The sequence below is a fragment of the Lepisosteus platostomus genome, chromosome 2 (assembly GCF_059453375.1).
Source record: "Lepisosteus platostomus isolate fLepPlt1 chromosome 2, fLepPlt1.hap1, whole genome shotgun sequence".
NCBI classification, from domain to species: domain Eukaryota; kingdom Metazoa; phylum Chordata; class Actinopteri; order Semionotiformes; family Lepisosteidae; genus Lepisosteus; species Lepisosteus platostomus.
The window spans coordinates 44682821-44697283 of record NC_142612.1 but is presented as its reverse complement, the minus strand read 5'-3'; the positions used below and the strand labels follow the sequence as shown (position 1 = coordinate 44697283).

General features: G+C 41.3%; 1 protein-coding gene and 1 long non-coding RNA gene across 2 annotated transcripts in view; both read left to right on the top strand.

The window, feature by feature from the left end:
• Window positions 1–6364, top strand: part of LOC148676381 (uncharacterized) — a 506795-nt gene extending 500431 nt beyond the window's left edge. The window contains exons 2-3 of the long non-coding RNA XR_015926628.1: window positions 6074–6174; window positions 6263–6364. This is a non-coding gene — a long non-coding RNA (uncharacterized LOC148676381). The remainder of the gene's footprint in view (window positions 1–6073; window positions 6175–6262) is intronic.
• Window positions 6365–6509: 145 nt separating this feature from the next.
• LOC148676380 (uncharacterized) lies at window positions 6510–7809 on the top strand. Its single transcript, XM_088607451.1, has one exon. It carries the CDS (start codon window positions 6579–6581, stop codon window positions 7515–7517), a length of 939 nt encoding a protein of 312 aa, XP_088463577.1. The 5' UTR covers window positions 6510–6578; the 3' UTR covers window positions 7518–7809.
• The last annotated feature ends 6654 nt before the right edge of the window (window positions 7810–14463 follow it).

The following is a 14463-nucleotide window of genomic DNA, read 5'->3' as shown; positions in this document are numbered from 1 at the left end:
TACACATTGTTCGCTTTCAACCTCAGCCCCGACGACGAGTGCACAGGACATTATTCACTTATCAAAACGGGTAATCTGAGAGCTGAAATACGCTTCGCGCTCCCGCTACCCACTACAGTTAACATGGTTGTGTACAACGTGATAGAGCTGGATATGAGACGTCAAGTCATTTACGACTTCAGCTAAAAAGCACTGGGAGGCCACACAACCTGCACATAAAGATGAACACCAAACAGCTGGAAGACATTCTTACCCGAGACCGCTACACCCGAGACAGTTTTCTAGGCGTGTTCCCCAGTAATGCCCTACCACGCGAGAGACTGGGGCGGCGCCCTCTGAGTTTAATAGTTAATACTCACCCACACGACCGCCCCGGTGAACACTGGCTGGCTATTTACTTACCCGACGACGAGGGCGCAGAATTTTTCGACTCCTACGGATTTTCACCCGAAGCCTTTTCCTTTCCCAAGAACATTATTGATTTCTTAAACAGAAATGCTAACTCCATATTTTAATCGATCGTCTAAAATAAAAATGAAATTGAACCATTTCGACGTCTGTGTGGTTTAAAAAGAACACAAAACATGAATGAAAATCAACACAATATTTTTATTATACATTCGCTGTTATAGCGCTCAAGCTTTTTTTAATACATGTTACAGACAAACCATTTTTAAACATATTGCGCACGCTTTTTAATATACATTTCAAGTCATTTAACACAAACACACAGGGTTTCTTTAAGGTCCGGGTCTCAATGCGCCAATCCTTTTTAACACGCACGATCATCGGCTGTTGAATAGAAATGTGTTTAAATTCCCGGCACTCTGCATAAGGGTTAACGCCATAGTCAAAAACCAAGTCCCGCAGACTCTCAAAGTTAACTTTTTCACAATTGTTCACATTGAGCGTAATGCCTTTTACCTTTAAACAGGCTTTCCCTCCAGACAGTTTGTACCTGTACGACTTGGGTCCTGTTGATACAAACTCGGTGATGTGTTGACCAGCATCGATTTCGCTGGTCAGCTCACCCAAGTAGTCGCCCAGTTCCGGATTCCACTCACCCTCCCGGCTCACAAAGATAAAGGAATCTGTGTCGTGGTACAGACAACGGCCTTGCAAAGCATTTAGCAGATTGTATAACTCAAAGCGGGCATAGGCGGTTGTAAAGCTAGCGATGAAAATGTTAGTGTTTGAATGGCCCGTACAGTGGTGTTTAGTGTGTTTCCACGTAACACAGGCTGTGTTTTCATCGATAAACTCGCAGGCTGACACCTCATGATATGGCGTAAATAAGTACCTGAACAATTCATCGGGGTTTCTCACAATGGTGGTCTGTGGTAAATTGTCTCTTTGCCCATACTTGCCCCAAAAACTGTTCAAGGCAATTTTTGAAAGCTGTCTTTTGGCCAGATTCTTTTTAATGTTGCCGGGGTCCAACCGGACACCCTCTTTTTCATAATATTCGCTGATATATCTTTGTTGTTTCACGACATCTGTACACCACTCTGGAAACCCCGAAGCTTCCTGTTTCCCTTTCAGATGCAGTTTGATGTAGTCGGTAAAAAGATCGTGTGAGGCCTTTTCGAAATGCCAAATTTAGTAAATTTTACACACTCTATACCCCAGATCTAAGGCCTTCTGTAATTCGGGGGTGCACCAGACACCAGTCAAGGCGCGATCTTCATCACCGTGCTCACAGGGGGTGGTCTGTTTTGTTTCAGCACACGTACGACACAGTGTGAAAAACAGTTTTTTGTCAATTTTGGTTGGAAGAACTGGAAAGTACAAACGTCTGGGTGGGTAAACTTTCACCTTCGCTAAACCGAAATACCGTTTTTAATCTCCAAAGTTGTTATATATTATTCGGGGGTGCCCCAGTGGGTATTTTTTAGTTTTGTTCACAAACAGATACAGACTGGTGAAATCATAGTAATGATTTTTTTCACCGGGCTGCGCTGTGTAATGCAAACAAATCGCATTTGTTCTCCCCCCAAAAAGCGACTCGCGAGGTTGCAGAGGCTCTGGTAATTGCGCGGCTGTTAGAAATTTAGCCAAACCCCCATTTTTAACAAGCGTGTCTCTGAACTCGTGCTCCCACAAAACACGCACGTTAAAACCTCTCATTTTGAGAAAATTAATTTTCACCATCGTCTTTCTGTACAACCAACCAAAAGTAGTGTTTGTCAGCTGATTAAAATCGTTTTCACAATAACAAACGCTACAACCGTGAAAAAAGCAACCGTTGAACTCAAAGGCTGTCGGCACGCCGTCAATTACAGCATAACCATCCAGAAAATATGGGCCAACCTTGAACTCACCGGCCGTGGTTAACGCGTGTTGGATTTTAACGCGCTCTGTGTGTTCGATGTACATAAGCCATTGAATGCTGGGTGTAGAAAATCGTTTTTGCTGGCGGTGGTAATTGTCATGGGGTAGCAACGCAATCGTCTCTTCCTGTAAAAACATAAGTCTGAACATGGCCATGCAGACACTAGCGATGGTCACAAACTGAAAGGGGTCGATGCAGACAACGCAGGCGGCCCCTGACTCAGTCACGCGTGTCTGTCTGGTCATATTCATGACCTCGTCCCGAAACCTGATACAGCCTTCTCTTAGAATTGCCACATCCAACTGGCAGTAACGTTTCTACTCTCTCTGTAAGTTAAACACACTTCCCCTGCATTCTTCATACCAAACCAAAAACTCGGCTTTCTCGCTCGGCAGCATGTAGTTAACGCCGTAAAGTTCAGGCGGAGGCATCGGTCCGACATAATTTCGGTTTTCTGAAGTGTTCATCAAGTGTGGAAAATGACCCTTACACCCGGGGAACCCCATGGCGGCCGGCAGTTTGCTTAATTTCATAGGCAGAAAGTTTAAAGAATCGATAAATCTGATGTTCAGAGCTTTTACGGTCATACACATTATCTTACCACCCTGATTAATTAGTTCAACGTCCATCTTTTCAGCTAACAACTGTCTGATCACTAGGTAATTGTCATATCCCTTGCCATTGTGCGATATGAACGTATGGTTTTTGAAACGTCTATCGATAAATTTACACACAAAATCCTTTAGACAAGTTTCACCATAAAATTCCCAGCTGCGTTTATTGTCAATATGAAGGGCGTGGACGTAATTTGGTATGTGTGTCCCCGTTTCTTGCATGCATTCAAAGTCGAAAAAAATGTACTTGTTTGAAATTTTGGGGTTGTCCAAAGGCGGTATGTAGCACAAATGTGTGTCAGGGGTGTCGATCACGTTGTTACAATGCGAGCACAGTTTCTCTTTATATTTGTGACTTGCGAGGTTATAAACCCCACATTTCTCACAAAAGACCCTGTGCTCACACTTACTCACACCCGTCGCCGCATTCCGCAAGTGTCTCGCCAAACACTGAGAGCTACGACAAAAGACCTTACAGGCCGGGCAATTCTGAATTTCAGCATCAATTTCGCAATACTGGGGATCTAAACAGGTTTTACAAGTTTTAACACAGGCGTGTGCGTTCTTGGGGCTATACGCCGCGTGGCAGTTAGTGCAAAAATACGCCGCCCCCACAAAAGCTTTAATATTTAAAACCCCATAAAAATGCTCTTCATGCAGTAGAACAAAAAGAATTTTAGAATTTGGTGGTGTGGGTCCCGTTGTAAAATATTTCCAATCACCCTGGTCGTGGTACAAAATTTTAATGACCACCTTTAAATGTTTTTCAAAAGCGGTAATGTCTGACAAACTAATTTTCCGATTCTCTGGAAAACCCAACTCTTTGTGCATTCGTTTAGCGCCATGTAACATTTCCCCATCGGTACAACCCTCATTCAACAAACCGTACACACTCCCGGCGAAACACAGATTACCGCCCGTGTAATGTAAGTCGATAAGGTGCCCTTTTTTCTGCGCAATTACCCGGCTGTACAGAACGGATTTAAATCTTCGGCGGGCACCCCCCTGCATATTCCTAACTATCGTCACCACTAAGCGGAGGGTGTCATCGGTGAGAACCTCTGTGTGGCTCTGTAAGAGGTCCGAGATGTGGCTTAAAAAATCGGCAGCATTTAATTCTCCGGGTTGTCTCCTGCGTGAGAACAAGGGTTTGTTAAAACCACCCGCTGTCAAACGCAGCTGTACAAAATCATTCGCCCCGATGTTTGGAGAAAGTTCATCCAATATGATCTGGACTGCACCATGCACAGCATCTATAGCCTGTACATACGAGGTTATTCTGTCGAGATTAACAAAACGAAATTCTTCATGGTGCTCTGTTGCTCTAACACCGCCACCAACCTGATTCAGATCGTTCAGTACAACCGGTTCTGGGTTACCGCCATCCTGTTCTGTTACAACAACCTCGGGCCTTAAGTTATTTTCTACCACTGCATTTTCATTGCGTGGCTCGGGCGACCCTTGGGAAATCTGATGTCTCTCTCTGAATCTTTGACGACGCAACAAACATGCTTTTGCCAGGTTAATTCTTTTATTTATGTACAAAAGCTTGCGGTTGGCAAGCGGTCGGTCTTTTAAGCACTTTTTAGACCGCATGTTTAGTCATTTATCACCGGGGATTTGCACCAATGAAGCATGAAATAGCATCATCATGGTCTGAAATCCTGAGTTTAGAGCGGCATCTTCTGTAGAAGTTATATCTAAAACCTGGATCTGTTTTGGAAACAAGGTCTGTACACCGGCTAAAACTGCTCTTAGACGCTCTAAAGCTCGTTTTTTGGCCACCTCACTAGTGATCGCCGTTGATAGTGACTGTGTAATACCGCGCACTGAATCTAGCACATCACCCAACACCAAGTCTTTAGGCGCGTTATTATTTCGCTTAGCAGGCTTGACATGTCTGGCTTTGGTCAGCGTCTTAACAGCTGTCTCCGATGCAGTCACCACCTTGGGGTCCGACGTTTCCGCCGCATTTGTTTCGCCGCGCGTCGATACAGCTGCTATGTGAAAAAATAAGACTTTTTATTACCACGCCAATGCTCCACATCTCAAAATCTGAAAACAACACTGTGATAAAAATAAAAGACTTTTCAACACAACAATCAATGAAATCTAAACTGTCAAAGTCAGAAAACTACGATAACTATGATAAAAACGCCACACATGTGGTGCATCCTTACACAAAGGGCTGCGGGTGAATGGAACAAGTTACCCGGACATGTTGTTACACCGGTTTCCTTGACGGCGGTGGTGGCGCTACTGGGTCAAGCGGCTTGCTAATGGCCTGTAGACCGTTTTATTTTAAGAAACTTTTTAGAAAACGTTTTAGACCGTTATAATGTTAAAATCTATATTTTAAGGCATACAACGGTGTCTAAATTTCATAGCTGTTAAAACGTGGCGAAAATGTGCCGCGGTGTCTTTGTTTGATTCACCAACAGACCGCTAAGAATATTATCAAGCAAAATGTTTTTTATTATGTATCTGTTCTTTATAGGGACGTGTTCACAAACCAAGCTTGACGTTTTGTGGTTTTATTTTTTCGCGCTGCGCTGTTATGAACATTTTTGCGTGAAATACATGTGGTGCTTGTAAATTAGAAAACTTTACATGAATTTAAAATGTTTGTAAACTTTCCCTAGTGTCAATTTTAGCACCCCCCACTCTGCATTCCAGAGCCTGTAACTAACCCCCCCCCCCCCCCCATCATCACAAATCATCTCTACAGGGAAACAATTTTAAAACTTTAAGAACAATCCGTTAAAGTCTGAAGAACAACACCCCACCATTTGTTGTCTGTTAATGCTGGCGCTGTGTGGAAATTTATCCCAAACTTTCGAAAAAGCTGTCGGGAATGTGTTATTAAAAATAAACTGTGTCTTATTACGTTATTTTAAAAACTTTAAGACCAACCCCTCGTGTTTAAAATTTCTTTTCTGGGCAAACACATCATTTGTGTTTGCGTTGTGTGTTAATACTTTTAAAGTTTAAAACTTATAAACTGATAAGCGAATACTTTTCGCTCTCGATAAATCAGGGGGGTCATCACAACCAATTGAAAAATGTCTTGTGTTATGTAGGTGTGTTACACCATTGGCGCATATTCTTAAACGCTCCGACCTGACAGGGCCGCAGTGCGTGCTTGGAGCTGTCAGACACCGCGGAGCTGCTGAGATGGCTTCTTTGTGTGGTGAAACAACGGGGTCCGCTACTCTACAAAGTGAAGAGGTAGGCGGCTAAAATATTTTTTTCTGCTCGTGGAATTGTTGTATCGGTGCTTAGCGTATGTCATTTTAATACTTGGTCTTCTTTTTAGCAAAACCCGACCCCACCCTCTGCGCCCTGTGACAGCGGCGGGGGTGTGAGTTCAGCTGGGGTACCAGATGTTGAAGAACAGTCGGGTGCTAGCTACAAAACCTTAGCTCAAAAGTGCGTTAAATGCTCGATATTTTAGGTGCAAAGCATGTCTATTTTGTTAAGCCTTCCTTTTCTTTTTCCTTTAATAGAATAAAGAGGATGTGGACGGGTCAATCTTCAGCCTACCGACACATGTGAATGTCTCGTGTCTATGCTTGTGTGTTCGACCAAATGTTAATAAAGCTGATGCCCCTGTCCCTAATGAGCCCGATGTTATGCCCCAGATTGTGAAAGCAGTAGTTTATTGCATCTTCAAACACTGTTTAAAGGGGGTCCTGGTTGATGACTGCCCGGCCTGTTTGATTGACCACCCCGGGCAGAGGGGTCACACATGCCTGTCTGGCGGCTACGCAGATGGGTGTGAAGACGTGACGTTTGCCGCTTTAGAAATTTATAAGTCTCTCAGTTTAGCCCGAATTTTATCGGCTGTTCTGTACACCGCCCGGTGTCTGGGTTCGTACACCATTACAAATGACACTGAGCGGTGCATAAAACAGTTGCTAAAAAATATAATTGAGGACCGCTCCCCATACGAGCATGTACACGCCACCCTTGAACAGCTGGATGAAAAATTAGCAGACGTGACTTTTGATGAGTTGCAAAAGAAACACTATTCTTATTTTTACAGACGCAAAAAAAAAAAGGTCTATGTAAAATGTGAATACAGATTTCACTCTGTTTTACAGACCCGGGTGTGCCATCGACCGAAGAATGAAGAATTTCGAATGTATACGTCTGAATTCTTACTAAGAGTGCTTTACACACTTCTCTCTACAAAGCTTGATATGCAAAACAAAGAGTCGAATGCTAATGTCCTTAAATTTGTTAAAGAGATAGATGTGTATGTCGAGAACTTGAGTGAAATTATTGCAGATCTGATGTTTTCAGATCAGAAAAGGAAGCCTGGGGGGTTCTACAGTGTGTATTCCAAAATACAGCGTGTTTTGCACAGAACCTGTGGTAACACCATCCCGCTGGTTACGCAGGCAAATTTTTTTGCCCTGCTAGATCGGATCGCCCAGTGTGGTTCGCATGGCTTTAGACACAGGGAGCGGAAGGGGGTTAAGAATGCTTTTTCAGATGCCGCAAAGTTTCTCAGCAATGTGGGGGTGGTGGTTACGCGTACCGAACTAATTTTCCGCACCAACATTTAATTGTTGAATGCAAACAGGAGCCGGTAACGCATGTGTGCTGCGCTGTTTCACTGTTTGAAAACCCCCTGTTGAAATAAAGCGGTTCACATTTCACATACTTGCAAACTGGAGTCTGTAACTTGTGTAAAAAGTGCTGCTGCGCTGTTTCACTGTTTGAAAACCCCCCTGTTGAAATAAAGCGGATCACATTTCACATACTTGCAAATTGGAGTCTGTAACTTGTGTAAAAAGTGCTGCTGCGCTGTTTCTGTGTTTGAAAACCCACTGTTGAAATAAAGCGGTTCACATTTCACCTGGTGTTTGTCCTGCGAATTCTTTCCGTGAGACTTTACGCAGTCAGTGTGTGTGTGCTTGCACCCCTGCTGTTTTGGAGACACGGCTTGTGCAGCGTATAAGCAGCCTGGCCAGACAACCACTCGACCACCCGGCCGCGGCTGGCGCCGCTCACACTCCGGGATCTCGCGGCCCGCAACAGACCCCCTGCGCCGCCGTAACTGCCCGATTTCCTAGGGTTATAATAGAGCGCACTCAACCCCGCGGCAGACATGGTCCCCTTCCAAACCAATACACACTTGCACACACCTAAAGCGAGGGATGCGCCGTCTGGGGGCTTTGGGACCCTGAGGCGCTGGGCCGACCGACCGGGGGGAGGCGGTGGTTCCGACACACACCATTGGCTCCTGAGGGGGCGGGACATGCACAAATAACAACACGCCATTGGATGGCAGGGGGGCGGGACAACCAAACACCGCGGACGACCATTGGCTGGAAAAGGGGGCGTGGTACCTGTCAAAAGTTTGACGAAAGGTGTCGCTTTATACTACTAACATTTATATTGATTTAAATCGTGTTCTGATTTAAATCGCAAATGCGTGTTTAATTATATGTATTTTTTAATCATAATCAGGCTAATGCAACATAAATTGATACAGTATCTTTGTCTTCTAAGTATCTTAATAAACTTTCAGCATAGCTTTCTACCCGTCAAGATTTATATTTCTTTGGATTTTGGGATCAAACGTGGAAGGATTAGATTGTAATCGTTTTTATTTGTCAAATACGTGATTGTATTTCTGAATGTTATGTGACACCTACAGTAGTTCACTGCTTTAAATACATCGAATTAAGAAAGTTATGTGTAGCACTTTAGATCTTTTTTCTGTACTGGGGAAAATCTGATCATGTTTCTCTATAACAATAATAAGGACAAGACCAGAGTTATGGTTTTCCAGAAAAAAAGCCAGACCCCCATTAGTCTTCCTGAGATCGTCGGATTATGAACGAATAAAAGCATCTTATTAAAAACGCGTTTGCTTTTGTCTGGGTATTTACTTTGTAATCTGTGGTTTACATCTACTGTATTGTTTTGAGATGCCACTTTTAAAGGTGATATGTAAAATAAAGTTTTTTATTATTGTTATAGAGAAACATGATCTGATTTTCCCTGGTTCAGAAAAAAGACGATTAAAATCTGTTATCTTTCCAAGAAGTTTCTGCTTTGTGCTAAGACATTAACGAGTACAACCCCCCTCTCTGCGTGACGAATTAAACCGGTTTCACGGGTATTTTCAATGTAGGAAGTGCAGTAGGACAGCACAAAAAAAACAGACATTGTGTGGTACAGCCCGGAGCTCAGTCAATTCAAACAAGTTCAGTTTCAAAAGAACTGCAACTCCCTTGCTTTTAACAGAGCGTTCCATAATTTCTAACTACGAAAATGATTTAAACTGCGACACTTATCATTCACCAAGAGCTCGAAATATCACAAGGATCCTCTAGAGCACAGCAAAGACTGTATTAAAAGAATCGCGTATCTAAAGAAATTAATAAGATATAATTATATTCGTGTAATTCATATAATTCATCTGGCATTTTCTTTTACGCTGCGGGCATTCTCCTGGTCTGTGTCTTCTAGGATATAATGCCAGTGAACTCTTGTCTTTATGTCCACTATAACAGACAATCTCCTTTACTTTTAACCGAGCGTTTAATAATTTCCTAAAATGAAAATGATTTACTTTATTTCCCTCATGGGATCAATAAAAGTATCAATCATCTTTCTAAACTATGGGACAGAATTCTGGGGTATCCCCATACCAGAGATTATGGTAGGGCTTCAGAATGGTGATTGGCTGACACCATCTGACAGCCCTCTGATTGGAGAAAAAAGACGTGCTGGTTTGCTATACATACAGTACTGTACCAGGAAGAGGATTTCTTTCTGTTCGAAACGTGTATTTTAAAAGTTTAAGAAGTAAAAACCTTACAGCGTACACAGATTTCGTTATCTTTGTCTTATGCAAAATAATGTTCACCGCTCTGTCTAGCAAATTAATAATAAACTTTATTTTATATAGCGTTTTAAACGAATAAGTAATTAGATTGCTCATAAACCTAATCACTTGCTTTTTCTTTTTATTTAGGCTCAGATTTCAACTATAGATCGTATTATTAATAACCATAATAACAACCCACCAACAAAAACAACCATATAAACATAATTGAAGTCAACTCTAGATACTGTAACTGTCATGTGGATAGTTTCACAAGAATCAGACAAAGGTTTAAGCATCGCTTGTTCTAGATTAAACTGCAAAAAAAAAAACAAAACAACAACCCATAATGTACTTCTTTGCGGCTCTGTTTGCCCAAATCATATATTCACAACGTGAAATCTAGAAAATAATATTACATAACCAAAATCCGCAATATGGAAACAGAACCTGTGTAATTGTTGATAGATGATGTACTCGTAACATTTTTACAAGACGAACTACAACATTTAAAAAATGACTTGTATGTACTTGATATCTCTAATCAATCCACGGCCACATTGTTAAAAGCAGAGTCCCAGCACAAAACGAAAGTAAAACGCATACCGTTTCGCGCTTCTTATTAGTTGCTCAAAAGTAATTTGACCGTATGAAATGCATAATATAAACCTAGAAACATATACGTGAGCAGTATTTACGCACTGTAGTATCGGTGTTAAGACATACCTCTCAAATACTGTAAATCAAGTTAAAAATATCTCAAGACCGATTCTGGTCATAATGAAACCATGTTTCGTGTGTGTTTTCTTTAAAGTACCGAGACCAGCCATATACTGTATGTTTATGTTCCAAAATAAATATCGTTTATGGCCTTCACACGCGTTGCAGTATGCTCCTATTCTTTTTATGCTCAGCTACTAAGATTTCCCTTCAGTGGTAAAATTCCATATGAATATTCAATACTACAACGGGCACAGTTAAGACATTAAATATACATATACATACTGTATACAGTACAGTTTTCATACGGTAATATGTTTATGTTCCTAAATCAATCTCTTTTATGAGCATGTGAAAGGCATGGTGAATCGATTCTCAAAAATTACTTTACTTTGCATGATTGGAAACAAATGCTTGATTGCGAAATGCTGTGGTGTTACTTTTACAAAGACGGTCAATGAAAAAAACAATGTTGACCAGGGCAATACTTTGAGTTTACACTAATAGCTTGTCCAAGGTCATTCATTATTAATACTATTAGTAATATCTTAGTTGAAGACTTTGATGGCCACAACACACGTTTGCGATTTAAATCAGAACACGATTTAAATCAATATAAATATATATATTGTAACGCATACTGTCTAGCCTCCATTTCTCTATAAAAATTTACTCTGTTGCACACACACACACACAATAGAAGCAGGAAGCAGAAGCAGGGACCGTTGTCAGAAGGGAAGAAGGTGACTATTCATTGTTATCAAAAATGACTTAGAATCGATCATGTTGCGATATTTTGAAATATAAAAGTCAATTGATTGTCCATAATATCGCTATTCTATTTTTTCGAAGAAATGTTTGTTAGAAGAAAAGTCCAGCACCAGCTGGATTCGAACACACAACCTGCGAGTTGATAGTCAGGCACATAGACCAGTAGGCTACAGGGGAACTCGCATGAACAGGGAGGCGAAACAGCCCTACACAGCCCTGTCGCAGTACACAAATATAATCATACCGTTATTAAATTCTTTAGATACGCGATTCCATATTATATTGGCAGAAAAGCTTAAAACTACCACTTTTTCACACGCTATTTCACGTGCTAGTTAAATACTTCGATGCTTAAAATCATTAAGGAGAAATGGAATACCGGTGTGTATTTTTCCTTTAAAGTACCGATTCCTGGAATCTGACTGGCTGACACCCTTCTGAAGTGGTTCCATAAAATCTGGTATACGGAAAAGAAAGCGTTGATAAATACAAGTGTCTTTTAATACACTCTTTGCTGTGCTTTTGAGGATCCTTGTGATATTTTGAGCTCTAGTTGAATGATAGGTGTCGCATTTTAAATCATTTTCGTAGTTAGAAATTATGAAACGCCCTGTTAAAAGCAAGGAAGTTTTTATGCCCGTTGAAGTAAAACAAAATGCCTGACAAAGTATGGCTTGGACAGATTCCAAGTGCTTGTACAAATGTGCTAAAGAAACTATACTTTGAGTATACAGCTTGTCCAAAGTCATCCATTATTAATACTATTAGTAATATCTTCAGTAAAGGCTTTGATGCATAAATATTTCTGATAAAGGTAGGTTGTGTACTTTTGTCCAACTGAGCAATCTTGCTTTCATAAAATATACCAACATTTTAATGACTGATGATTAACATGCTGTAATACACAGTTCAAAATTAAAGGCTCAAATGCTGTACATGAGAGGTTAAGCTCCCCCTGGCGGTTTTACAAGGTGAAGCCGGATAGTTTCTGGCAGAGCGTCAAATGACGCGCGATTAACCACGTGACACTGCGTGATACCGCGTGATACCGCGACACGCCCACCGGGGTATGCCGCGAAATACCTCACCCATTTTGAATGGCTGCATCTGTAATTAAACACGCGTTTGCGATTTAAATCAGAACACAATTTAAATCAATATAAATGTTTATATTGTAACGCATACTGTCCAGCCTCCATTTCTCTATAAAAATTTACTCTATTGCACACACACACACAATAGAAGCAGGAAGCAGAAGCAGGGACCGTTGTCAGAAGGGAAGAAGGTGACTATTCATTGTTATCAAAAATGACTTAGGATTGATCATGTTGCGATATTTTGAAATATAAAAGTCAATTGATTGTCCATAATATCGCTATTCTATTTTTTCGAAGAAATGTTTGTTAAAGGAAAAGTCCAGCACTAGCTGGATTTGAATACACAACCTGCGAGTTGTTAGTCAGGCACGTATACCAATAGGCTACAGGGGAACTCGCATGAACAGGGAGGCGAAACAGCCCTACACAGCCCTGTCGCAGTACACGAATATAATCATACCGTTATTAAATTCTTTAGATACGCGATTCCATATTATATTCCCAATTAATCAAATTCTAAAAGTATGCTTGTTGACTCCGGTATCATGTTAGTTAAACACTTCGAAGCTTAAAATGTTTAGGGAGAAATGGAATACTGGTGTGTATTTTTTTCTTTAAAGTACCAAGACCAGCTATATACTGTATGTTTATGTTCCAAAATTAATATCGTTTATGGCCTTCACACGCGTTACAGTATGCTCCTATTCTTTTTATGCTCAGCTACTAAGATTTCCCTTCAGTGGTAAAATTCAATATCTACAACGGGCACAGTAAAGACGTTAACTGTAAGTCTTTCTACGACAGACCAACGAGTGTCCCTGTCGGTCAACCAATCACGTACCGCGGTACCCCGCGTCATCTTGGGTCATGATGCGTGACACCGCAGCCAATTACCTGTGGTACGTGTCTGTACCGCTCACTTTGAATGGCTGCATCTGTAATATGGAATCGCTTATCTAAAGAAATTCATAACAATATAATTACATTCGTGTACTGCGACACAGTAATACACACTGTACAATGTCTGTTGATTCTGTATGTGTAGGGCTGTTTCACCCCTGCCCATGTGACCTTCCCGGTAGCCTGCTGGTTTACGTGCTCAATTAGTAACCCACGGGTTATGTGTTTAAATCTAGCCGGTGCCGCAACTTTTTTTTTTTTAAAAACATTTCTTTGAAAAAATAGAGGAAAAAATTCCTCCTCCCTCTCCCAGTAGGATTGAGACCCGTTGTGATTCTGGCAGGTGTTGGAACTCTGGTACTAGATTTCTGAGGGAAGAAGGTTTCTCTAATCCCAGAGTATCTGTCACAGTGCAGTAGGAAGTGCACCTCTGTCTCTATTTCTTCCCGCTGGCAGTGGTAGCACAGTCTCTCTCACTCGCCTTCCCCCCCTCTCTCTCTCAATTCAATTCAATTCAATTCAAGGTGCTTTATTAGCAGGGCTTATTGTGTGTCTCTCTCTGGTTGCGGGAGAGCTCGCTGGCAGATGGTGATGGAAAGAAAGAAAATAAAGGCAGCTTTTAACTCCGCATGTCCCACACCAATACTCCATTTCTCCCTAAACATTTTAAGCACCGAAGTCTTTCATGTGGTTTTCATCACTCTCTGTGAGAGTGCTGGCTGTGATGAATTAATTTTCAAGTGGGTGAGTCTTTAGCGGGGGGGGGGAACAAGCTGCCCAGCCGTGTGGAATGCCACGTAACCCCAAACAGACAATACACACTAGCCGAATATTTGACCAACATATCCAGATACAGCTATATGAGCTCCAGCAGTAAAACTCAAAGTATTACGCTGGTCCACGCTATTTGCAACCGTCATTTTAAATGAAAATACTTTATTTTTTCATAGACAAAAAGTAACACCCACCAAAGCATTTCGTTGATCTAACTAACAAGGATGGGACATTAGCTAGCCAATATGATAAAGGAATAACTTTTTTGTTTATTTCTTTAGCACATTTATTTGAACATTTCCATCGATTGTACAAGCATTAAAAAACTGTTCAATCCCTAGTTCGTCGGGCATTTTCTTTTACTATAACAGATATAAAAACTCCCTTGCTTTTGACAGAGTGTTTCATAAT

What these genes read in the sequence shown, in the direction of transcription:
- LOC148676380 (XM_088607451.1), top strand. Translation starts at nt 6,579, where the DNA reads ATGCCCCAGATTGTGAAAGCAGTAGTTTATTGCATCTTCAAACACTGT.